Source organism: Pleurodeles waltl, chromosome 12, assembly GCF_031143425.1.
Source record: "Pleurodeles waltl isolate 20211129_DDA chromosome 12, aPleWal1.hap1.20221129, whole genome shotgun sequence".
Classification (NCBI taxonomy): domain Eukaryota; kingdom Metazoa; phylum Chordata; class Amphibia; order Caudata; family Salamandridae; genus Pleurodeles; species Pleurodeles waltl.
Window position 1 is genome coordinate 664239619 of NC_090451.1, and position 26096 is coordinate 664265714.

The 26096-nt window shown below is 48.0% G+C and overlaps 1 protein-coding gene across 2 annotated transcripts in view; it reads right to left on the minus strand.

The window, feature by feature from the left end:
• The window catches only part of ASH1L (ASH1 like histone lysine methyltransferase), a 719892-nt gene that overhangs the window by 340051 nt on the left and 353745 nt on the right, over positions 1-26096 (minus strand). For both annotated transcript variants that reach the window (XM_069218459.1, XM_069218458.1), the window contains exon 7: positions 13755-13849. In XM_069218459.1, coding sequence (XP_069074560.1) covers positions 13755-13849 — 95 coding nt within the window. The remainder of the gene's footprint in view (positions 1-13754; positions 13850-26096) is intronic.

Below are 26096 nucleotides of genomic sequence, written 5' to 3' on the forward strand. Positions count from 1 at the left end.
AGATTACTAGAGCCCGGTCTTGGCGAATCTTCCTCAATACTCGAGGAATCAAGGGTATGGGAGGAAACGCGTAAAGCAACTGGCCGCACCAGGTCATTTGAAACGCGTCCCCCAACGCTTCCTGCATCGGATACTGAAGGCTGCAGAACAACGGACAATGCGCGTTCTCTCGAGTGGCGAACAGATCTACCCGAGGAAACCCCCACTTGTGGAAGATTAAACGGACTTGATCTGGATGGAGACGCCACTCGTGGTCTGCCGAGAAGTGGCGACTGAGACTGTCCGCACGCACGTTCAAGACTCCGGCCAGATGGTTTGCTATCAAGCAAATCCGATGGTCCTTTGCCCAGGACCATAGTCGAAGAGCTTCTCTGCAGAGAAGGTACGACCCCACTCCTCCCTGCTTGTTTATGTACCACATCGTGGTAGTATTGTCCGTTAGGACCTGTACCGACTGACCACGAAGGGAAGGGAGGAAGGCCTTGAGAGCCAGACGTACAGCCCGTAACTCTAACAGATTGATGTGAAAAATCTGTTCCTCTGGAGACCAAAGACCTTTGATCTCCAGATCCCCCAGATGAGCTCCCCACCCTAGAGTGGAAGCATCCGTTATGACTGTGGCCACTGGTGGCGACTGCTGGAACGGCTTTCCTTGTGAAAGATTGTTGCCTGCAATCCACCACTTCAAATCCACAGCAGCATCTCTGGAGATCTTGACAGTACCCTCTAGATCCCCTCTGTGTTGAGACCACTGCCTTCGGAGGCACCACTGAAGAGCCCTCATGTGCCAGCGAGCATGCATGACCAACAGAATGCAGGAGGCAAAAAGACCGAGCAGACGAAGGACCTTGAGGACTGGAACTACCGCTCCATTTCGAAACATTGGAACCAAATCCTGAATATCTTGAATCCGCTGAGGCGGAGGAAAGGCCCGACCCAATGTTGTATCCAGTACTGCCCCTATGAACAGGAGGCGCTGAGAGGGCTCCAGGTGAGATTTGGGCTCGTTCACCGAAAAGCCCAGGTCGAACAACAACTGGGTTGTTGACTGCAGATGACGCAACACAAGCTCCGGGGACTTGGCTTTGATCAACCAATCGTCCAAGTAAGGGAATACTGCTATCCCCTTCCTTCTGAGCTCTGCCGCAACCACCGACATCACCTTCGTGAAGACTCGAGGTGCTGAAGTAAGACCAAACGGAAGGACCGCAAACTGGTAGTGTTGCGATCCCACCACAAACCGGAGATACTTCCTGTGTGACTTGAGTATCGGGATATGAAAGTAAGCATCCTGCAAGTCGACAGACACCATCCAGTCTTCCATGTTCAACGCCAAAAGCACCTGTGCTAGGGTCAGCATCTTGAACTTTTCCTGCTTGAGGAACCAATTCAAGATCCTCAGGTCCAGAATTGGTCTCAAACGACCATCCTTCCTGGGAATCAGGAAATACCTTGAGTAAACTCCTTGACCCCTTTCCTGCTCCGGGACCAACTCCACCGCGCCCTTTAAAAGGAGGACTTCTACCTCCTGTTCTAGCAACAGGAGGTGTTCTTGTGAACAATACGAAGGGCGGGGCGGGATGAGGGGCGGAAACTCCCGAAAGGGAAGGGTGTAGCCTTTTCCCACAACACTGAGAACCCAAGTGTCCGACGTAACAGTCTCCCATTTGGTGAGAAAATGCTGTAATCTTCCCCCTACAGGAGAGGAGTGAGTGGGAAATGGTGGAAGCCTAAGGCTGCTTCCCCTGCTGCACCCCGCCAGAGGATGAGGAAGAGGCAGAGTGCTGCTGAGAGGCTCCCCTGGTGCGGACCCTACCCCTCCCCCTAAAAGATCTATAGGGGTGGGAAGAGGCAGGTTGCTGATATCTTCCCCGAAAGGAAGAGGAGGAAGAGCCACGCCCAAATCCACGAAACCTCCTGAAGAATCTGGAAGAGGCCGTGGAAGAAGGAGCTTGGAGTCCCAACGACTTAGCCGTGGCCCTGCTCTCCTTAAAACGTTCCAAGGCCGAATCAGCCTTAGCCCCAAACAGTTTGTCCCCATCAAACGGGAGATCCAACAATGTGGACTGTACATCTGCCGAAAAGCCCGAGTTACGGAGCCAGGCCTGTCTCCTTTCCACCACAGTTGTGCCCATTGCTCTGGCTACCGAGTCGGTGGTATCCAGTCCCGTCTGGATAATTTGGGTCGCAGCAGCCTGGGCATCAGAGACAAGATCCAAAAGACCCTGGGGAAGCTCTGTAAACGAAGAGGAGATGTCATCCATCAGAGCATGAATATACCTCCCCAGGATACAGGTCGCATTAGTGGCCTTTAACGCCAGACTGCAGGACGAAAAAATCTTCTTGGACTGCGCCTCTAGCTTTTTTGAGTCTCTGTCCCCAGGCACCGTCGGGAAAGAACCAGGCGCTGACTTGGACGAACAGGAGGCCTGCACTACCAAGCTCTCCGGCGTAGGGTGCCTAGATAGGAAACCAGGATCAGTTGGAGCCGTCCGATACCTCCTGGCCACGGCTCTGTGAACTGCTGGGGAAGATGCCGGCCTCTTCCACACCTCTAAAACCGGATCCAGCAGAGCGTCATTAAAAGGTAACAGAGGCTCCGCCGCGGCTGAGGCCGGATGCAACACCTCCGTCAAAAGGTTTTGTTTTGCCTCCACCACCGGCAAAGGCAGGTCCAAAAAACTAGCTGCCTTCCGTACCACTGTATGAAAGGAAGCAGCTTCCTCAGTATATTCCCCCGGGGACGAAAGGTCCCACTCAGGGGAAGTGTCCAGCCCACTGGCCGACTCCAGTCCACGCAGCCCATCACCCGAGTCCTCTAGCTCTCCTTCCTCTAGGGCTCGTTGGTACTCCTGCTCTTCTAGTACCCGGAGAGCACGTCTCCTCGAATGAAGTCGTTGTTCAATACGCGGAGTCGACAATGCCTCCGCCGAAGTCGAAGATCGGCGCCGATCTTCAGAAGCCACCGACGCCGCGTCCGGCGCCACATGTAACTTCGGCGCCGACGAAAGAGCAGCTGAAGCAGATGGACCCACCGGAGTCACAGGCCGAAATCCCGACGTCGACGGGATGGAAATCCCCGGGGCCAATCCTTCAGAAGCCACCGGAGCGGCCACCGGCGCCGACACTGGCGCCGAGCCCACGTTCCCAAACGGGAGAAAGGGCATAAAGGGTGCCGGCCGAAGAGGCGCAGGATCACCCAAAGAAAAGGCCAAAGGCCCAGCCGGAGCACCCCCTGGAGCCATCTGTTGGAAGATGGCATACATCGCATTCAAGAATGCGGAACTATCGGCTCCAGGGGTGGGAAAAGCCGGATACTGGGGTGCCTGTCTCGGAGGCGACCCCGACTCCGGCCTCGGCGTCTGCGCCGGAGAAAACACTTGAGGCTCCAATACCTCAATCACCGACGCCTGTCCAGGCGAAGTTGGTGACGCCGGAGAGGGCAACGGCGTCGAAGGATGCGGCGTCACCGTGGGGCTGACCTCCCATGTCTTTCGGCGCCGATCCGGAGACCTGGAACGAGCCTCCCTTGAATGACGCCGAGATTCTCTACGGCGCCGGGAGTCTCGATGACGCCGATGTTTTGGAGAAGACTTCTTGTGATGCTTCTCCTTTGACTTGGCCATAAACAGCTTCGCCTCACGTTCTTTAAGGGCCTTCGGATTCATGTGCTGACATGAATCACAAGTCGAGACGTCGTGGTCGGAGCTCAAACACCAAAGGCAATCGGAATGAGGATCCGTCACCGACATCTTGCCTCCACACTCACGACAAGGCTTAAATCCAGACTTTCTCTGCGACATTATTTCCACGGAGAAAGAGTACGCAGCAAGATATACACTGTAACCGCAAGAGTAACAGTTGCTCCCTCGAAGATAACCGTTTCGAATGCACGGAAAAAAGGGAACTGACGTCCGCACGTCGTCGAGGACCTCTTATTGCCTGTATGACGTCAGACGGCGTCGCGTGCGAGACAGTGACGTCCTCGTCGACGTGCAGAGACTAGTAAGAAGATTTCCGTAGAATGCTGGCGCCATGGGAGTATTCATGAGGTGAGGAATCCACAGGTAGTTGTATCCATCAGAAACGTACCATACAAACAGCAATGACACAGAACAATGGCACTGTCAATCCCATTGTTCTGTGGCATCTTGTCCAAAATCACCTAAATGAGTCGAGAACACAGTATTAATGAACAACAAAAAACTCTTCCAAGTGAAACATACTTCTATGTCAGGAACAGACCTACTGTTCTCCTCAACAAATAGGAATGCCTCCAAAAAAAAAGGTTTGATCAAATTTGGCATAGCTCTTCTCAAATCATTCCATAAGAAATTCACAGTAGATAAAAGAAAATCGTATAATCCTGATTCAGGCTGGTAGCACAAACCTTAAAGAATGATAAGAAATAGACAAAACTCTAAAAAACATAATGGTATGTAAAATGAGTGAAAACAGAAAATATCAATATTGAGCTTTAAAGGAAGCGCACAATGACCGGAAATAGGAACACAATCTTAAACTGACAAAATCACAGCTATTAATCTCTTCAAATATGGCACACACCTTTACTTATATTACAAACTATAAAATAGGAAGAAGTAATTTTGGTCTGAGGATACAACCAACTGAACATAGCTAACAGCAGATTTGGTGATAAAGCCAAAAATCAACAGCCTATGGACCAACACATTCTTCTAATGATGGATGGAAGAAGAAACTCAAAATTGAGTCTGTGAAGATACTGCAGCCTACAAAATATCAACAAACAAATCAACAAATTAGCTACAAACAAACAAACACTTCAAGCCAGGAAATGACATTACTGCAGGTACCAAAGAACTTCAACCCTTATGTCTGAGCTTCGCACCAAGTACAGAAGAGGAATAAGTTGATCAAAAGTAGTGCTTTAGACAATGACAAAGACCCAAGACAGTCAAGCGGCACACTAATACCAAACACAAGAGAGACTACAAAATGCAAACTAAACTTTAGAATACCAACGGCTCTACAATGTGGACTGTGTAACACAAGAGAGCTGGTGATGTCCCTGTCACAGCCCTGAACAATGTGAACATGACCAGTGAGGACCTACCATCATCTGTTTACAAGGTGACATGGAGGGAGGCATAGCAGCACAAAGGTGTTTACCTTCAGAGCTGCTAAAAAGGAGGAATCCGAACAAAAGAAACCTAGATAAAAGAGCCCAAAGAGGAAGATGGCAGATTTTTTTAAATGGCTTTGTTTTTAGCAGAGCTCACTTTCTACAGCACATTATCATTGAACACTACGTAAGAAATCTGTTACTGACTGTGAATGGGACACCGATTTATAACCATACTTTGTTAGTGATAAGAATGAATATACACAAAAAGACTGTCTTCACAGCATAGGCCAGCATATTGAAAAGCATCCTTTTGTGAAGGGTCTGGCCTTGCTGAAATAGGAAAAATTACTTTCAGGTGCCTTTGAGTTCCTACTGTCCCTGCATCAGTGTCTGTACTGTAGACTAATCCAGACTATTGTCTCTCTGAAAAGAACAAAGCAATCACTTTAAGGCTTCTGAAAGTTACTGTTATTTTTTCGTAGTGTGTGGTCTTCAAACATTTTGACAACAAAAGTTATTGGGTCCTTTTTTTTACCTCAGCCATCAAGCTTGGGTACAGAAAGGGCCTTTCTGTGTTTACAGCATGATGTTTCGATCAAGCTTGATGACAATTTATGGGAGTAAAATCAGCTTGCTGATCAAGTGTGTTTCAAAATGGAGGACACTGATTGAATAGCCTTTTGTTTTGTCTTTCTACCTCACCAGACTATGTCGATTTTTCTAATGTCTTTTGACCAGTAACATACCTTTGGGACACTGTAAGCTCTGTGTGTTTAGGTAAAGTTAAATTAACCGCAAGACTCAATCCTGCTGGGTCCATAATCTGGGTTTCCATGTCTGGCTCCGCATCAGAAGCCGAAATCAATGCTTCTGATAAACACTATGAATGTTCAATAACTGAGGTTTGTTTCCTCATTAGTACAAAGCCTCTGCCTTGCAGTGCTAGCTGCAAAATCAGAATGATCCTGGAATTTGGCACAAGACCAAGGCATAAAATGGGCAGCATCTTTCTCTTTGCTTTTCTATACGTTTTAGGCATGAAAGCAGAGTAATCCAGTTAGGAGTTCCATTATGAGCAACAGCAAGACGCAATTTACATACAGAAATGATAAGGAATTCAGTTGATACAAAACATTGAAAAACAAGCACTGGAAAAGCTAATAGGTACGTCAGTGTGCCTAAATGGGAAAAAAAAAAAAAAAAGCAAAGCCTTTGACCCAGCCGTTTTCGTCATATTGTCGGTGTGCCCTTGCCTATAAAATAAATGACTGACACATTTTTTAATTACTAATAAGAATTCGACTGTTAATGTCATTTTTTTTTTTAAACACGTGAGCTGGGGAATGGAAGCAACAGCGCTGGCGGAACCAACCCTGGGAGAACTGGGGATCGCAGAAGTAACACAGCAGAAGTTCGAAGGGAATCACAAGCTACAAGCTACAAGAGGTTGATGGGGGAGGCAAAAGGGACAGCAGACGGCAGGAGGGATGGGGAAGCAACATGGGGTTAGGGGAAAGCAACACTGAGGCGTGGATGGGGAGATGAAACAGGAGGAGAGCAAAAGTGGGCTTTGGTGGGAAAAGCAACACAGAGGGCCTGGGGATGCAATGGGGAGAGGAACAGGGTAAACTGAACACAGAAGGGACGCAGAGAAGCACTTGGGCAACAGCGAACAACACTAGTACAGTAAGAGAGAAGTACATGAGGAAGATTGCTTGAAAACACATGCACTCTTCATGGAGGGTTTAACACAAAATTATAAAGTAATGCTGAAGAAGGCTGGTTTAGTCTGAATTGCATGTCTTCAGAGGAAAGTGGCACGAGGATAACCAAATAAGGGGGAAGTTGGGTCAGGGATGACTGAAACAGAGACATGAGACGATGATCAGAGAAACGGAGTTAACTGATAAAGATGTCAGAAGATGTTCCATACAAGTATGTTTTTGGGGAAAATATATTGAAAACGTTCTATTTTCAAAACTACTGGTTTGACATTATTTCAAAAATCTGAGTAGACATTTTAGATCAGTATTTTTAGCACTAAGCAAATAAAATAAAGAGTCCCATTCTTTTATACAGCATCTAGCACAGTTTGGGCAGATAAAGAGTCCGAGTTACATGAAGATAAAATGAACAAAATTAACCCATGTGGTCAAGTGTGGAATGGGCTTATAGCTCATATCGTCCAATTCTGCAGCTGACCACTTAACTTCTTGACCACGTACTGCATCAATAAAACAAATTCCAACAAAACCACAAGCAACTTTTGGAAAAGAACGAGTTACTTACCTTCGGTAACGCCTTTTCTGGTGGATACACTAGCTACCTGTGGATTCCTCACTCATTGAATTTTCCCCCTGCGCCAGCTTCCAACGGTAATTTTCTTCCTAGCTTCTGCACGTCGACGAGTATGTCACAATTGCCCACGCGACGCCGTCTGACGTCATACAGGCAATAAGAGGTCCTCGCCGACGTGCCGACATCCGTACCAACATTTTTTACGTGCCTTTGAGATGAACAGGCAAATACCACTAAAATATATATACAATTGAAACAAACACCTATACAACAATATTTAATTAAATTAAATAGATAAAACATCAGCACAAGTATGTAAATACGCAAATATATATACATATAGACTATGTATAGCATCTTCACAAATTCTTTTTTTTTTATTTAAATATATGTACATATATACATAAATATATGCACATATACATATGAAAATAATATAATACCAACAGGAGCTCACCCAAGGATAACTTGGTAAGACCAGACAGGCAACGGGGAGGCGGGTGGGACCGTGAGGAATCCACAGGTAGCTAGTGTATCCACCAGAAAAGGTGTTACCGAAGGTAAGTAACTCGTTCTTCTGATGGATACAACTACCTGTGGATTCCTCACTCATTGAATAGATTCCCAAAGCAGTACCGCACTCAGTGGAGGGTGCCTGAATGGTCAAACCAAGAAATCCTGCAGCACCGACCGTGCAAAATTGCCATCCCTCCTAACCTCCGAATCCAAGCAATAAAGTTTTGCAAAAGTGTGGAGGGATGACCAAGTTGCGGCCTTGCAGATGTCGACCACAGGAACACCCCTAGCCAAGGCCGAAGAGGCCGACTTAGCTCTGGTGGAATGAGCTCTTATTCCACAAGGGGGTTCTTTCTTTGCCAGAGAATAACACAGTTTAATGCAAAGAATGACCCCCCTGGAGAGTGTTCTCTTGTGGACTGCCCTTCCTCTCCTCTTTCCCACGTACCCAATGAAGAGTTGATCCTCCAATCTAAACTCCTTCATTCTGTCTACGAAGAAGCTCAGCGCTCTTCTCGGGTCCAAACGATGCAGTCTTTCTTCCTCTTTCGAAGGATGAGGTGGAGGATAAAAAGAGGAGAGAGTAATAGACTGACCTATATGGAAGGGTGAAACAACCTTCGGCAAGAAAGCAGCCTTGGTCCTCAACACCACCTTATCCCCATAGAAGGATGTATACGGGGGCTTAACAGAAAGAGCCTGCAGCTCACTCACTCTTCTAGCAGAAGTAATCGCAACAAGGAAAACAGTCTTTAAAACCAATAACCTTATGGGGCAAGAATGCATCGGCTCAAACGGTGAGCCCATAAGAAACGTTAAGACTAGATTCAAATCCCACTGAGGCATAATGAAAGGAGTGGGAGGATATCTATTAGTGAGGCCTTTTAAAAACCTCAATACTAAAGGAGATTTAAATAAAGAAGGCTGGTCTGGCAGACACAGAAAGGCTGACCTAGCCGACAAATAGCCCTTAACTGTAGCAACTGCACAACCTCTTTGGGCCAGGGACAACGCAAAAGACAAGATATCCGATAAGTGGGCATGCAAGGGTTCAATTTGCTTCTCTCCACACCAATTCACAAATTTAGCCCACCTGCTAGCATAGATAGATTTAGTGGCGTGTCGCCTGGCCGATAAAATAACATCCACTACCTCGGGTGGGAGAGAAAAGGAACTCAGGTAGCCCCGTTCAATCTCCAGGCATGAAGGTGCAGGCTCTGGAGGTGGGGGTGTAAATCCTGCCCCTGCGATTGCGAGAGGAGGTCTGCCCTGTGAGGGAGACGGAGCGGGGGGCACAGAGAGAGTTGGAGAAGATCCGAATACCATACCCTCCTTGGCCAATCCGGAGCTATTAAGATGACTTGAGCCCGGTCTTGGCGAATTTTCCTCAGAACCCGAGGAATCAAAGGTATGGGGAGAAACGCGTAAAGCAACTGGTCGCACCAGGACATCTGAAATTCGTCCCCCAACGTTCCTTGCCCCTGATACTGGAGGCTGCAGAACAACGGGCAGTGCATATTCTCCCGAGTAGCAAAAAGATCTACCCGAGGACGACACTCGTGATCGGTTGAGAAGTGCCGACTGAGACAGTCCGCACGCACGTTCAAGACTCCGGCCAGATGGTTCGCTACCAAGAAACCCGATGGTCCCTTGGACCATAGCCGCAGAGCTTCTCTGCAGAGAAGGTACGACCCTACTCCTCCCTGCTTGTTTATATACCACATCGTGGTAGTGTTGTCCGTCAGGACCTGAAACGGCTGACCGCGAAGGGAAGGGAGGAAGGCCTTGAGAGCCAGACGTATCGCCCGCAATTCCAACAGATTTATGTGAAACATCTGTTCCACTGTAGACCAATGACCAATGACCTTTGACCTCCAGGTCCTCCAGATGAGCTCCCCCACCCTAGAATGGAAGCATCAGTTATCACTGTGGTCACTGGGGGAGGCAGCGAGAACGGCCTTCCTTGGTAAAGATTGCCATCCGCAACCCACCATCTTAGATCCACTGCAGCGTCTCTGGAGATCTTTACCGATCCCTCGAGATCTCCTTTGTGCTGAGACCACTGCTTCCGGAGGCACCACTGAAGAGCCCTCATGTGCCAGCGAGCATGAGTGACCAACAGAATGCAAGAAGCGAACAGACCGAGCAGACGAAGGACCTTGAGGACTGGAATGACCGCTCCACTTTGAAACATTGGAACCAACGCCTGAATGTCCTGAATCCACTGAGGCGGAGGAAAGGCACGATTCAATGTTGTGTCCAGTACTGCCCCTATGAACAGGAGGCGCTGAGAGGGCTCCAGGTGAGATTTGGGCACGTTCACCGAAAAGCCCAGATCGAACAACTGTGTTGTCGACTGCAGGTGACGCAGCACGAGCTCCGGAGACTTGGCTTTGATCAACCAATCGTCTAGGTAAGGAAATACAGCTACCCCCTTCTTTCTGAGCTCTGCTGCAACCACCACCATCACCTTTGTGAAGACTTGAGGTGCTGAAGTAAGACCAAACGGAAGGACTGCAAACTGATAGTGCTGCGATCCCACCACAAACCAGAGATACTTCCTGTGTGACTTGAGTATCGGGATATGAAAGTAAGCATCCTGCAAGTCGACAGACACCATCCAATCTCCTTTGTTCAGCGCCAAAAGCACCTGAGCTAGGGTCAGCATCTTGAACTTTTCCTGTTTGAGGAACCAATTCAAAATCCTCAGGTCCAGGATTGGCCTCAACCGACCATCCTTCTTGGGGATCAGGAAGTATCTTGAATAACAACCCTGACCCCTCTCCTGCTCTGGAACCAACTCCATTGCACCCTTTGAAAGGAGGACTAGAACCTCCTGTTCTAGTAATAGGAGATGCTCTTCTGAACAGTAGGATGGGCGGGGCGGGATGGGGGGTGGAAACTCCCAAAAGGGAAGGGCATAGCCTTTCCCCAGAATACTGGTGACCCAGGAGTCAGATGTTATTGCATCCCACTTGTGGAGAAAGTTCATTAACCTCCCCCCTACAGGAGTGGTATTTAAAGGAATTGGTGGATGACTAAGGCTGCTTCCCATGCTGCACCCCTCCAGAGGAAGAGGCAGAGTGCTGCTGGGCAGCTCCTCTGGTTCGGACCCTACCCCTCCCCCTCCCCCTGTATGACTTATAGAGGAAGGCAGTGGCGGCCTGCTGCTGAAATCTGCCCCGAAAGGAGGAGGAGGAGCCACGACCAAACCCCCTAAATCTTCTGAACAGCCTAGAAGAAGCAGAAGAGGAGGCTTGCAAGCCTAACGATTTCGCTGTGGCTCTACTCTCCTTAAATCTTTCAAGGGCTGAGTCCGCCTTGGATCCAAAAAGTTTATCCCCATCCAAGGGAAGATCCAGCAGGGCTGACTGAACATCGGATGAAAATCCAGAAGAACGAAGCCAGGCCTGTCTCCTTGTAGCAACAGCAGTGTCCATAGCTCTGGCCACAGAATCAGTTGTGTCCAGCACTGACTGGATTACTTGGGTCGCTGCAGCCTGAGCATCAGAAACAAGGCTCAACACCTCCTGAGACACCTCCGAATGGGACGACTTTATCTCTTCCATAAGGGTGTAAGATGTACCTACCCAAAATGCATGTGGCATTGGTAGACTTGAGAGCCATACTGCAAGGTGAAAACGCTTTCTTGGAAGACTGGTCCATCTTTTTAGAGTCCCTGTCCGAAGGCACACCCCGAAAAGAGCCTGGGACAGTGCGAGATGAACATGAAGCCTGTACAACCAGGCTCTCTGGAGTCGGGTGCCTCGACAAAAAGCCTGGATCCGCAGGAGCCACACGATACCTGCGTGCCACTGTTCTATTAACAGCCGAAGATGACACCGGCTTTTTCCAGATCTCTAAAATTGGGTCCAGAAGAGCCTCATTAAATGCAGAAGCGGCTCTGCAACTGTTGAAGCAGGATGTAACACCTCCGTCAATATATTGGGTTTTGATTCAGACACTGACAAAGGAAGGTCCAAAAAGTCAGCTGCTTTTCGTATAACAGAGTGGAAAGAAGTAGCCTCCTCTGTATATTCTCCAGGAGATGTTAAGTCCCACTCTGGAGAGGTGTCTAAACTACTTGCCGTATCCAAACCCTGGAGATCTCCCAGAGGTTCTTCAATCTCCCCCTCCTCCAGGGCCTGCTTCCGATACTCTTGCTCCTCAAGGAGGCGAAGAGCTAGCCTACTTGAATGAAGTCTGGCTTCAATCCTCGGCGTCGACAGGGCGTCAGCCGACGTCGATGCCTGACGCCGATCCTCCGATCCATCTGACGCCGGATCTATCAGCGCCGTGGTCTTCTTCGGCGCCGACCGAGGCAAAGGATGAACAGAAGAAGAACTCTCCGGCGCCGGAACAGCGGATCTACTCGGCGTCGCAGGCTGTGAAGTCGACGCCGAACCAGCACCTCCCAAAGGAAGGAAGGGAATGAAAGGTGCTGGACGTAAAGGAGCCGGAGCACCCATATTAAAGGCCAACGGCCCCGAAGGACCAGCCGGTCCACCACCTGGAGCCATGTGTTGGAAAATGGCAAACATCGCATTTAGAAATGCGGAACTGTCAGCACCTGGAGCCGGGAAAGCCGGATGCTGCGGAGCCTGAGCTCGAGGTGACAACAGCGCCGGTCCCGGCGTCTGAGAAGCAGGTGAGAACTCCTGATGTTGAGGAACTTCGAAAACAGATGGTGGAGTTGTAGGCGAAGTCGGTGAAGTTGGTGATGCGGGAGGCGTCTCCGGCTGATGAGTGATGGTGGGACTAACCTCTCATGTCTTTCGTAACCGCTCCTTACTCGACCGGCGCGAGATTCACGACGGCGCCGGGAGTCACGGTGACGCCGGTGGGACTTAGGCGATGATGATCTGCGCCGATGCCGCTTCTCCTTCTTTTTGGATTTTGCCAAAAGGAGCTTCGCCTCACGCTCCTTCAACGCTTTTGGGTTCATACGTTGACAGGAGTCACATTTCTCCACGTCGTGGTCGGAGCTGAGACACCACAAGCAGTCTACATGTGGGTCTGTCACCGACATCTTGCCTCCGCACTCCCTGCAGGGCTTAAATCCTGACTTTCGTTGAGACATCTCGAAGAAAGAAACAGTAACTGTAACTACGCAGAGTAGAAACAGTAGCTCCCTCGAAGAATAACCGTTGTTTGAAGGCACGGAAAAAAGGGAACTGACGTCGGCGAGGACCTCTTATTGCCTGTATGACGTCAGATGGCGTCGCGTGGGCAATTGTGACGTCCTCGTGGACGTGCAGAAGCTAGGAAGAAAATTTCGTCGGAAGCTGGCGCAGGGGGAAAATTCAATGAGTGAGGAATCCACAGGTAGTTGTATCCATCAGAAAGTTATTTACTTCGACTTTTTAAAAATATAATCGTTTTTATTTTGTCTTATAACAATTTGTTTTTTTACTTTGTCTTACATCACTGGACAACGATAAAATATTTGCTTTGTCCTTTGTTTTAGGTGGTTTATAAAGTGATCATTTGGAAAATCTCTCTTACAGGAATTCTGCTCACCAATGTAAGGAGCTGTGTGTCTCATAATAAAACAGCTCTGGTTAGGGAGAAGAACTTCAGGACTAATGTTTGGAATCATAATTTAAAAAAATGATAATTAAGAGGTAAAATATGCTAAGTGGCAATGTTGGCGCACACAGCAGATGGTGAATGTTCAGTGGGTGTGAATGTTGCTTCTCGCAGGATTTTCTGGCATTGTGAAGCATTTGAAACCATTTCCAAAATACATTAGCGAAAAATGAAATAAACAGGCGCTCCATGAGATCCCAACTGTACCCAAAAAGTACTTGTAACAGAAGACCCTTGCACTCACCAACATGAATAGGGGCGGGAAACAAGCCATACTCGTGCTCTCCGGGAGTGTACTCCAGCTTCTCCTTTTTTAACTGCATCAGACGGCTCTTTGGGCTATGAGAAAAAGAAGGTACTAGTGAGGACAGGGTTGATGCACGTTGGCTATAAAATAAAGCAAATAACATTAAAAAAAATTATGTAATGCTTAGCAAGAAGGTATGCAAGTGCTTGGCAGGACTGGACAGCAGGAGTCTCTGAGAAGAGGACACTAGAAGAAAGACTGTGTGGGAGAAAAAACTTCAAAACTTTCCCCAAAGGGAACTTCTGTAACTAGAGGCCTCAGTATCATTAAGACAAGTGTAGCAGGACAGAGACCAGCAAAGCAAGAGCGGGCCCACTGTTTTGAGGGAAACCTGCTTCAATTTTTGTATTCAGTGACATCTACTTTGACTATCACTCCCTGATTGCATTCGGGTGCATCAGGGAGCATTTGATATATGACGGAGTCATGCCTTGACCCTAGACACCACACGCATTGGTGTGGATCTGTGACCATCATCTGCTGCAGGGAGTCGCAGCACATTTTAAAGACTGAGAGTTTTGTAGGGAACATTTGACTAGCGCACTCTTTTTTGTTAATAAAACACCAATGGCGTCAGACAGTCAGGAGCGCAGGTTCCAGGTTCTTGCTGAAGAGTGGTGAAAAAGAAGGCACTGAGGCCATCAAGCAGCGGTATGCCTATATGCAACTCGGTGACATCACATCCTGAAGAAAAGCGAGGTCGCCTTGGACTCCAATGGCACCACGTGCTGTAGCGCAGGGGGAAATGCTGTAAAAAAAGATCTGGATCCAGTTGGGCACTTGGGGGATCTTCAAAAGGTGAGGAATCTGCAGATGGAAGTATTCATCAGAAAAGGAAGATTCCCATCACCCTTTGCTGCGAGTGGCAGAAACAATGATTTTAAAGGGGTGCTGGATGACATACAAAGCAAAGCAAAGGAGAGTCTCTGAAAACCTACATTAGATAAGCACACAGTACATACCCACCAGAAACCTCAGATTCAACTGAGGGAACATGATCTGCCCAAGGAGGTACAGAATAAAGAATCCTAGTGGAGGGGCATTAGGTGTTCTGTGACCAACACTATTGAACATTTTGCAACCAGTCACAGATGCCCAACTCAGCTGCCACACATTCAAGACTATTAGAACAAAAACATCCTATTTAGAGGATATAAGGGCTCAGGATATGGGTTTTGAAACTGCCTGCTTTGAGATTTGCTTAAGAAGGGAAATGCATGCAAATGTCATGATTCAACAACAAAGTGTCACCTCTGCATCATATTCTTCCTATAGCATTTGATGTTGTCACTGTAGGTAGAAAGACATCTAACAGTGATAAGGATGTATAGTAAAAGCTGTAAAATAGCTTGTGTGCATAACACTTCCAGCATTAACACTTTGATTCTATTGAGCAGCCATGCCTTTCAACACTCAGTTGCTCTTAACAACCCACTAGAATAATTTTTGCATAGGGCACCTTCAAACCACCTGTGCAAACAGAGCAATAGCGTCTCAAATGCAAGACGACTAAAATAAAATAACACACTTTATGCGTATCGATTTTGCTACAACATTGTAAGCCATGAGAAACACTTTTAGAGATTAACAAAATTAATTTAAACTGCTGTCAATGCCGTTAATTGCCAAAAGTATAATGGAACTTGGTCCAACTACTGCGTACAAACTGCAGAGTGAACCTAGTATTCTCAAATCTTTCAATTAACACTAAGGACCATGTTTCTAGTCCAGTATTTCATTTAACAATCCAAAGCATTCTGGAAGTTGTAGTCTTTGTTAGCCTCATTTGAACGTAGCTGCTCTAACGAGCCTAATGAAAACCAATTGACAAAAAGGAAGTGAAGGACTGGATACCTGGTGTCGTTTTACAGAGAGTGATCAGATATGACATCTGTCTGTAGTAGCCAGATGCAGGTTATTAATTGTAAAGCTACACACGTATTGTTATAATAACAAACCAATAATTAAATTGGCATGCAGATTGTACTCTTCTTTTACACACAACTCTTCTGCCCAAAAAGAGCAAAAGGCAACAACTGGAAGGGAAAGAGGTTGAGCATTTGCTCAAGAAAAGGCCAGGCATTTAAAGGGTGTAAACACTCCCTGCTTTCTCCAACCCAGTGTGACTTGCTCTGCACAGGGGCTAAGTATTAAGGCACACAGGGCTTTATTCTACCCCGGACCGGGCACCATAATTTCATGTGTCCCTTTGTTTTGCCTTTCCATCCCACTAATTTACCCTCCTGAATAAGCCCATGTGTGTCGGTATATGTTCTGTCTCATTAAATGTGTGTTTTGTGGAACTCTATGCAAGTCTGTATCTTGTGTGCGTGTGCACGATGTTTCTGTTACTTTGTGGGCATAGGTAATATATCCAGCTGTTGGTGTGGTGTGTGTGCATGGATGACTGATCTTGGTTGTGTGTAAGTGATCTTCACAGGTCTGTCAGTATGGCTACCCGTATATTTATACTTCGGTGTGCATAGGTTACTTCATGTATGATGAACCTGTAAGCATGCCTGTTTAGTACTTTGCATAAAGAGGGAGAGACTAGAAAAATACATTTCTTGAATTGTACACGTATGTGTTATTTTTGTTACCGTGTTGTGTTTCTGTGTGTAACATTCACAGGCTTTTCACCTTAGGTCATCAGGTTGCATATCTGCATTGATAAGTATTTATTAAAAACAAAGAGTTCTTAAGCATAAAATGATATGTATTCATAAACACTGCTAAATCTAACGATGCACAGTGTCAGGACTCGCAGCGGCACAGTGCAGAACACAAGGCAGGGGTTTGTACCCTGGAGTCCCTGGCAAGGAGCTGCCACTGCTTGAAATACATATTAAATACCAAACACCCACAGAATGGGTCTGGTTTGGTGTTGGGCGGTAATCAATCACTCACATGAAGATACAGATGTCTGACTACATAAACATAGGGCGTTGTGGTTAACAGCAAACCAATGTGGCGGTTGGTATACTAATAGCGGCGTCCATTCATCAGACGTGCCTCTGATTATCTTTGGTCACAGATCATTGGAACGTACAAGTTACTTACCTTCAGTAACTAAATATCTGGTAGAGACATATATTCTAGTTGCAGATTCCTTACCTTAGAATTTCCCCTAGGCGTCAGAATAGATGAAGAGATTTTTCTTCGAGCAATACCCTTGCGCGTCAGCAGGTGGCATCGTGGTCACCGTGATGACGTTGGGAGTAGTATATAGATGCAACCCTCGCACAGTGACGTCAGTTTCTTTTAGCGACTTTCCACGCCAAAGCGCAGAGCTGCTAAGAACACTGAGATTGGTGCGCAAGAGCTAAGGACCTGATAGGGGAAATCCCTGTCCCTAGAAATCGGTTCGCAAACTGTGAGGATAGGTGGGTGGTAAGGAATCTGCAACTAGAATATGTCTCTACCAGATATTTCGTTACCGAAGGTAAGTAACTTGTACATCTGGTAGAGACTTCTAGTTGCAGATTCCTTACCTTAGAATAGATACCCAAGCAATGCCATCCTCGGTAGTGGACTGCGAACCAGGATCATACTAGGAAGTCCTGCAGGACTGAACAACCAAAATAGCCGTCCCGACAGACCTGACTGTCCAGGCAGTAGTGCTCAGCAAACGTGTGCAGGGACGGCCACTTAGGTGCCTGGCCGATATCCAGGACAGGAACTCCACGTGCTAACGCAGTGGAAGCAGCAGTTGCTCTGGTGGAATGAGCATGCAAGCCTTCAGGAGAATGCTTTTTGGACAGAGCATAGCACATTTTGATGCAAAGAAGCACCCATCGAGAGATGCTATGCTTTTGCACCGCCTTCCCTTTTTTCGCACCCACAAACCCAACGAAGAGTTGATCATCCACCTGGAAATCTTTAGTATGGTTGAGGTAGAACATCGTAGGAAGAGTGATGGACTGGCCTTCATGAAAGGGTGTAACCACCTTAGGAAGGAAGGAAGGAAGCCCTACTGCGCAACACAACTTTGTCAGGGTGCACAGACAAGTATGGAGGTTTTGAGGGAAGGGCGTGAAGCTCACTCACCTTGCGAGCAGAGGTGATAGCGACCAGAAAGACAGTTTTGAAGGTGAGGAGCCGCAAGGGACAATTAAGAACTGGCTCAAAGGGGCTACACATCAAGTAAGTAAGTACAAGATTAAGGTCCCACTGAGGCATGATAAATGTGCTCTACAAAACTCCCCTAGTCTGCTCCCCGAGGACGCAGGTACTTACCTGCCAGCAGACTAGAGCACCCCTGTTCTTCATAGGCATCTATGTGTTTTGGGCCCTCCTTTGACCTCTGCACCTGACCGGCCCTGTGTTGCTGGTGCGGTGACTTTGGGGTTGCCTTGAACCCCCACCTGCATTTGCCCTGGAGAATGACTGTGTAAGTGCTTTACTTACCTGCAAAAATTAACCAAACTGTTGATTTTTGCACTGTGTCCACTTTTAAAAAAGCTTATTGCCATTTTAACCTATACTGTGTGTACTACTGTTTTAATTCAAAGTTCTTTACTTACCTGAGTGGAGTGCGTTGCATTTTAAGTATTTACTTCAAATCTTGAATCTTGTAGTTCTAAAATAAATTAAGAAAATATATTTTTCTATATAAAAACTATTGGCCTGAAGTTAAGTCGTTGAGTGTGTGTTCTGCATTTATTGCCTGTGTGTGTACAACAAATGCTTAACACTACCCTCTGATAAGCCTTCTGCTCGACCACACTACCACAAAATAGAGCATTAGAATTATCTAATTTTGCCACTATCAATCTCTAAAGGGAACCCTTGGACTCTGTGCACACTATCTCTCACCTTGAGATATTATATACAGAGTCAACTTGCTACACATACGCTCCGTGCCCAGTCCGAAGCCGCCAAGATGACTTGGGTCCGGTTGTTCCTGATTTTCTTGAGAACTCTGGGCAGAAGAGATATAGGCGGAAAGGCGTACAGGAGGCCGGAGTTCCACTCAAGACGAAAAGCGTCTCCGAGCGACTGCCGCCTTGGAAACTCCAACGCGCAAAAACAGCTGACTTGCGTGTTCTCTGCGGAGGCGAACAGATCTAACCAAGTCTCTCCCCACCTCTGAAAGAGACCTTGGGCCACCTACGGATGGAGATGTCATTTGTGATCGGCTGTGCATCAACGGCTGAGTTTGTCCACTCTGGCGTTGAGGAAGCCCACCAGATGTTGAACCATCAGGGTAATGCCCTGATGTTCCAGCCAAGTCCAGAGGCGTAGTGCCTCCTGACAAAATGTCCAGTACCCTACTCGGCCCTGTTTTTTGGAGTACTGCATTGCGGTAGTATTGTCCATGAACACCTGCAATACTTTCCCTTTGAGAGAGGGAAGGAATGCTTTCAACACAAGCCTGATCGCCCAGGGCTCCAGCAGACTGATATGGAGCCCTGTCTACGCCGGAGACCAGAGTCCTCTGATCTCCACCTCTCCCATGTGGCCGCCCCAACCTAGAAGTGATGCATTTGATCTGGTTGGGGAAGGAAGAGGGATCTGCCATGGACCCAATGCGGATTCGAAAGCGACCAATGCAGGTCTTTCGCAGTCCCCTCCAAGATATGGACCAGGTCAGAGAGATTCCCCTGATGCTGCGCCAATGGAACTTCAGGTCCCACTGAAGAGCCCGCATATGCCATCCGGCATGTGTCGCTAGCAGGATGCAGGAGGCCATGAGCCCCAACAGCCTCAAGAGTCACTCTGACCGAAACCCAAGACTGAGGCCGAAAGATCGGAATCATAGCCTGAATGTCTTGGAGTCGTTTTTCGGGAGGATAAGCCCGAAACTGCACTGTGTCCAGAACCGCTCTGGTGAAAGTCAGCGACTGAGAGGGAGTCAGGTGTGACTTTGGCACATTTATAGTGAACCCCAGCGTGTGCAGGAGGTTCGACGAAGTCTGAAGGTGGGAGACGACTTTCAGGGGTGAAGTCGCCTTCAACAGCCAGTCGTCGAGGTAGGGGAAGACTGAGACCCCTAACCTGTGCAGATGAGCTGTAACCACCGCCATCAATTTTGTTAACACCTGAGGGGCGCTGGTAAGGCTGAAGGGGAGCACGGTAAAATGAAAGTGCTTGTGACCCACCACGAATCATTGGGAACATCTGTGGGCAGGCAGGATGGGGATGTGGAAATAAGCGTCCTGCAAGTCCAATGCTACCATCCAGTCTCCTGGGTCCAAGGCAGACAGAACCTGAGCCAGGGTGAGCATTCTGAATTTTTCCTTCTTGAGGAAGTAGTTTAGGTCCCGAAGGTCTAGGATAGGATGTAAGCCCTTATTCTTTTTTGGTATCAGAAAGTAGCGGGAATAACAACCACCACCTACTTCTAGCACAGGGACCTTTCCTATAGCTCCCTTGGCCAAGAGAGCTACGACTTCCTGGTGGAGAAGCGCCAAATGATCCTCTGGAAGGTGATGGAAGGATGGTGGCATGGGTGGTGGAGCAGATTCGAAAGGGAGGGAGTAGCTCTTTCGAACGATCTGCAAAACCGACCGGTCCATGGTGATATTTTCCCAGTGGGGCAGGTGATGGCGAATCCTGCCACCAACTGGACGGGAGTGAGGGGACGGACAAGGAGGGTTTGGAGGCTGCATCGGGGGCAGGGGTGGACTGGGCAGACCTCTGGTTCCCTGTCCCACGGCCGCGTGGGATTCCACGTCCCCAGCTATGCATAGGCTGAACAGCGTACGAGGCACGGTGACTGGGTAGAGGATGCGACAGGAAGCCCCTTCCGTGGCCACAAAAGGGGCGAAAAGCAGACCGTGGTGGACGAGGGGCAGAGGAAAGACCGAGACCGCTTAGTCTCCGAAGAGACAGGAGCCATCAAAGGGCATGTCCGTGAGTAACTGTTGGACATCCCCCGGAAAACCAGAAGTGCGTAACCAGGCGTGGCGTCGTTAGTCCACCATTGTAGCAACCGATCTGTCCAGAGAGTCGGTCGTGTCCAGCTCACAACGGATTGTGACCTCTGCTGCATCTCTCTCATCGGTCACAGCTTGGGAGATGATAGCACGGGCCTCCTCCAGTATCTGCGGCAGGACTGGCACAACAGTATCCCACAAAGAGTGGGTATAGCTGCTCAAAAGGCTTGCGATGTTCACAGACCGCAGCGCAAGACTGGAGGAAGAAAACAACTCCTTGCCAAACCGTTCCAGCCGTTTGGATTCCCTATCCGGGGGTGCAGAAGCAAATGCGCCTGAAGAAGAGGAAGCCTTGATAACAAGACTCTCAGACGTGGGGTGTTGGGACAGGAATTTAGGGTCGTTTGGAGCGGGCCGATGGTGGCGTGCGATAGTCCTATTCACAAGAGGAGCCCCTGTGTTGGGTTTGGACCATGTACCCAAGAGGACATTAGTGAGGGCCTCATTAAACGGCAAATGAGGTTCTGAGGTAGAAGGCACAGGCTGAAGCACATGCGTCAGGAGAATAGAACTGACCTCAACAGTGGGAAGCTCGAGACCAAGGACCTCGGCTGCCCTACTAACCACCATATCATGAGTTGCTCCCTCCGCCTTAGCCACGGTAGGAGGAGACAGCATGCCAGCGTCAGGAAAAGTATCCAGACAACTGGCTTCTCCCAATTCCTGAGCCCACTCCTTATCAGGGTCATCCTGGTATTCATAAGGGTCCAGTGACCCCTTCGATTTCTCCCCATATTCGTACCCATAAGAAAAAGGGTCCGAATCCAACCTGGGGCGAATAAGCCCCATCGAAGCCGAAGGCGGCGCTGGCCGACGCCGCTCCAACTAAAAGTCGTCGGGGATAAGAATTGGGTCGACGTCTATAGTGGGCACCGCCGATGTCAAGAGCGTTGATAATTGACCTGGCGCCGGAGAAGGTCTCAAGGGTGCGATCGGTGCGGATCCGCGTATGGATCCAGAGGTGACCTCGGTGGCCGGAGCCGAAGTTGCCGGCGTGGAACCCGAAGGCCCCTCAGCCAAACACTTTGGGCCCAAAGGCACCATATCAGGGTCGGACCGCCCAAATATGAGGAGCATGGCCTCATAAAACTCTTTAAGCTGAGAGGGGGTCGCTCCGGCAAACTCGGGGAAGCGCGAGGACGGAGGCCTTGTGCATGGATGCTCTTCCCGTGTCACGTCGGCCGAGCGACAGGGCTAAGTCGGAGAACGATGGGACTTCTTTGACTTCTTCTTCTTACCTTGACCCAAGGATTTAGAAGAAGACGAGTGGTGATGACTCCGTGACCTTCCTCTCGAGCGAGACCGGGACCTACACGGAGTTGAGTGCCGGGCCGCCATTAGCTTTAGGGACCGCTCCCTCAAAGCCTTCGGGTGCATGGCCCGGCGCTCGGAGCATGACTATGGGTTGTGGTCACGCTCGAGACACCACAGACTAACCTAATGAGGATCCGTCACCGACATCGTCCAATGACAGTCCTCGCATGGCCTGAACCCGGTCTTCAGGGACATCCTCGTAGCACCGAAGTTTCACAGAAAAAAGTCATCAAAACGGTTGAATTCGGCCAAAAAATAGCCAGTGTAGCTCTCCTCCAGATCAGCACGTAGCGCGGAAAGAAAAGAACTGATGTCACTGTGCAAGGGCGGGGTCTATATACTACTCCTGATGTCATCGCGGCGACGACGACACCCGCAGAGTCAACCAACGCCACCTGCCGACGTGCAAGGGTATTGCTTGAAGAAAAATCTCAGGATCCAATCTGACGCCTGGGGGAAATTCTAAGGTAAGGAATCTGCAACTAAAAGTCTCTAGCAGATTAATAGTTTATTAGGACAACGAGATAAGATAAACAGTTTCCAACTAGATGTGACCTAGGACTTATCTTCCTTATGATCAATTAAATGATTTTACGAAAAGTCTCTGTAAAGTGGAAGATCCAGTCAGTCAACTGAACAACAAGGGGTCAGGTCTGCAACAAAACATTTACAATTCCATGGCTGCCTTAAACAATTCTTCGGGGTCATGAATCTAAATTTACAGCTGTACCACCCCTCGATCGGGCAAGTGCGCATTTATCAGACACTCTCAAACTGGGTCGAATCTGAACGTCCACAGCTACAATATAGGAGGTCAATGGGGTATAAGACAAACAGAACAAATTCCCCGACTCCTCAAGACAGACTGTTGAAAATAATTGTAAGATGCTCGAGGAGCAGCCCGCAGCAGCTATTTCGAGGGTGGGTGAGACCTCCTTAAGTCTGACACTGCTAAGCAAACTGTTGAAGAACACTGGCTCGTGCAGGGAAGAGGAGGTTGCGTGCTTAGGCCACCGGGGCTCGAAGAGAACAGGAGGACTGAGCCGCGTTTAATGGAGGGGCTGAGCTCTGCTAATGAAACGCCAGTGCGTGAAGTCAGCGATGGGAAGCCACAACTGCTGGGAGCTCATGTTCAAGTGCATAAACAGAAGTGAACCAGTTCAAAGGGCAGTCTGAATGGCACAATACATCATCAAAACGTGCCGGCCGTGTCAACGGCGGCGTGCCCACACGCAGAGAGGATACGGCCAATTGACCGACGGTGGGAGGGGGAGCACGGGAGGAAGCGAGTGCTCCAAGTCAATGACCCTTAGGAAAGGCTTCCTCCGCGCCGAGGGACACCGTGCAGGCGGGCCCGCAGAGCCCGGATGGAAAGCAGTGCTTTCGTTACTGACATGCAGATTTTAAAACAGCTGCCTGCATTCGTAGAATACGCAATTGGGTCGAGGTTGAACGAGGAACATGAAACTATTGTTTAGGTAATAAGCGGGGTCCATGGACAACAACTTGCACCGTGTTAAGATTTTTTTTTTAAAACACAATAAACAGCGACGGTTAAATATGATATGATACATCATTAATTTGAGCGTGTGGTGTCCAGTGCGGGGCACCAGCACTTATTTTTGGGGGCCGGCACTTATTTTTCTGCCTCAAGCATTTACTACGAGCAAAAGACACGCATGGGAAAGACGGAGGAAGAGGAAAGACGGAAAAGTGTCAGAAAGGGAGAAAGCTGCAAAGGTGATCTTAAGGGGCCGGGAGTGGATGTAAATGGATTAAAGAGGCCTGAGGTGGCTTTAGGATTTTGCTGCCTCCGTATTCAGTGCTCGCGCATTTAACTGCAGCAGTCGCGTGTTTCGAGGGAGTGCTTTGGGCACCGGCTTGTTTTTATTTACAAATTAAGCACTGTGATACATGAAAAGAGCTGTGTCAATACTCCTAAATTGCTATGTGATCCTTAAGCTGTAAGCATGCGCGACCACCTGTCTGACTGTCAAATTGCAAGACTGCCAGCAGGACCGTCTGGCCCCGCCGTGTCTCTTTGGTGTTCTACCTTTTACTCCTCCGGCTCCAATCGCATGTGTAGGAGCAGTAAGTAAAGCCTTAATAGCAGCACTCAGGTCCTCACACACCAGCGCATGACATACAACTCATACACTTTCACCCATGGCATTCCCGCAAAGTGCATCCGAACCTTGCCGGCAAAGAAAGCAGTGCCACGACAATGCAAAGCGAAAACGATGGAGGACCAGTGGGCAGGTACTGTCCGGTACTGAGTGCCCGCACTTCTTCAATTTGTAAAGAAGAGTAGTATCTACTCTTCTCACCACGGCGGCAATACATTTAATGGGAGAGTACTGGCACCTCTCAGGAGCAAACAGGTACTCCAAACGGGGGGTTCCTGCACTTCTTATCTTCATTTGAAGCACTGTGCAGGCCTACAGCGACTACAGTGAACATCGGTATAGCAGCGTTTCCGCAGGGTGATCTTCAAGCAAGTAATCTTTCTTCCTGTCTTTCCTCGTTAAACAGGTCTCAGTTTGGAAGAGAAAATCCAGCAAATCAGTTGTTTCAGTGTGTTCACAGCATGCCATGGGCAATGGGGCAGATCAGGGCACAGAGGTGCGTGTGGAGCATCAGAAGAGACAAAGATCGAAAACCAGGCTCTGTAGGTTTCTTGTGGTCCAATGAGGGCCCGAACAACCCCACTGCTAAGCTTCCGGCTGTGGCGACACAGAGCGCGCCAGGACTATAAAGAAGCAGTTCAGCGATTGAACTGTGCAAGTTGTGTGATTTGAGAAGTCACCTAACTTTGAATAAGTTCAACTGCTTTGAGAAGTCAAATAAATTTGCATGATTTCCACTACTTGATAAGTCATATTAATTTTGCGTGATTTCCACTACTTGATAAGTCATATTAACTTTGCATGATTTCCACTACTTTGATAAGTCATATTAACTTTGCATGATTTCCACCGCTTTGAAGACAGATAGCTTTGCATGATGGCCACTGTTTCAGTAAGACAGAGCTTTGCATGATTTCCACTGTTTTGAAAAGTCACATAGCTTTGCGTACTTTCTACTGCTTTGATGAGTCACCGAATTCTACTCCCCCTTCGATAAGCCATGGTGGCATGATTGCCACCACTTTCATAAGGATGACAACTTTGCATGATTACCACTACTTTGATGAGCCACATAGGAGGTAACAACTTGCGAAGATGGAGGGAGGAATCTCTGAATGAGGTGGCAGAGCACTATTAGTTCATTTGGCCATCCTTCCCCAAGAATCTGGGTACATTTTTCCATGTCAATGTCGTTCTGGCATGAAAAAAACTATTAGAGGTCTAGACTACTGAATTTGCTTTCTTTGAAACCCTTTATACTAGTTCACCATTTTCTAAAACTAAAGTAATAGCTATGTTCATTTTCCATGTTATCCATGAGTTTCAACTAGTGTGGGAAACAGCTGAGAAGTTAATATTGGTAAGACCAGGTATGTAAAATTTAGTAGTGATCTTTCAAAAGTACGTTTTGCTCTTGTTCCGCTTTTAGTACTTCCAAACACTGCACTCAATAGACTGGTTTCTGCCGCACTTCTATGTCTATAACTTTGAAATTTCAAGAAAGTTGGTATTTTTTAACGTTTTATAAGTTTTCCAGTTTAAGAATCGTGACCGTGAGAAAAGCAATTAAACAATGCTCCAACTTGCATACTGTCAATAAATTATTATTTTGTGACTTTTTCACACGGGTCAGGCCCTAACCAATAGCAGCAGATTTAGAGAAGATTTGAACTTATCTATCTTCAGAAAACCCAGAGCTGTCTCCTCCCAGGCAACAAAAAATTGCCTTGAACCCTTTCCTCACAAAACACGTGGTTTAAAGTCTGACATTCAAGCTACATTAATAAACGTAAAGTAACACTAGCATTAATTATCGGGAGCTAGTAAGGAGATTGGCTATAATGGTGGATTTTGGTCTTTTGTGGAATCACAAGAACAGTTTGAACTCTTACAAATCTTGT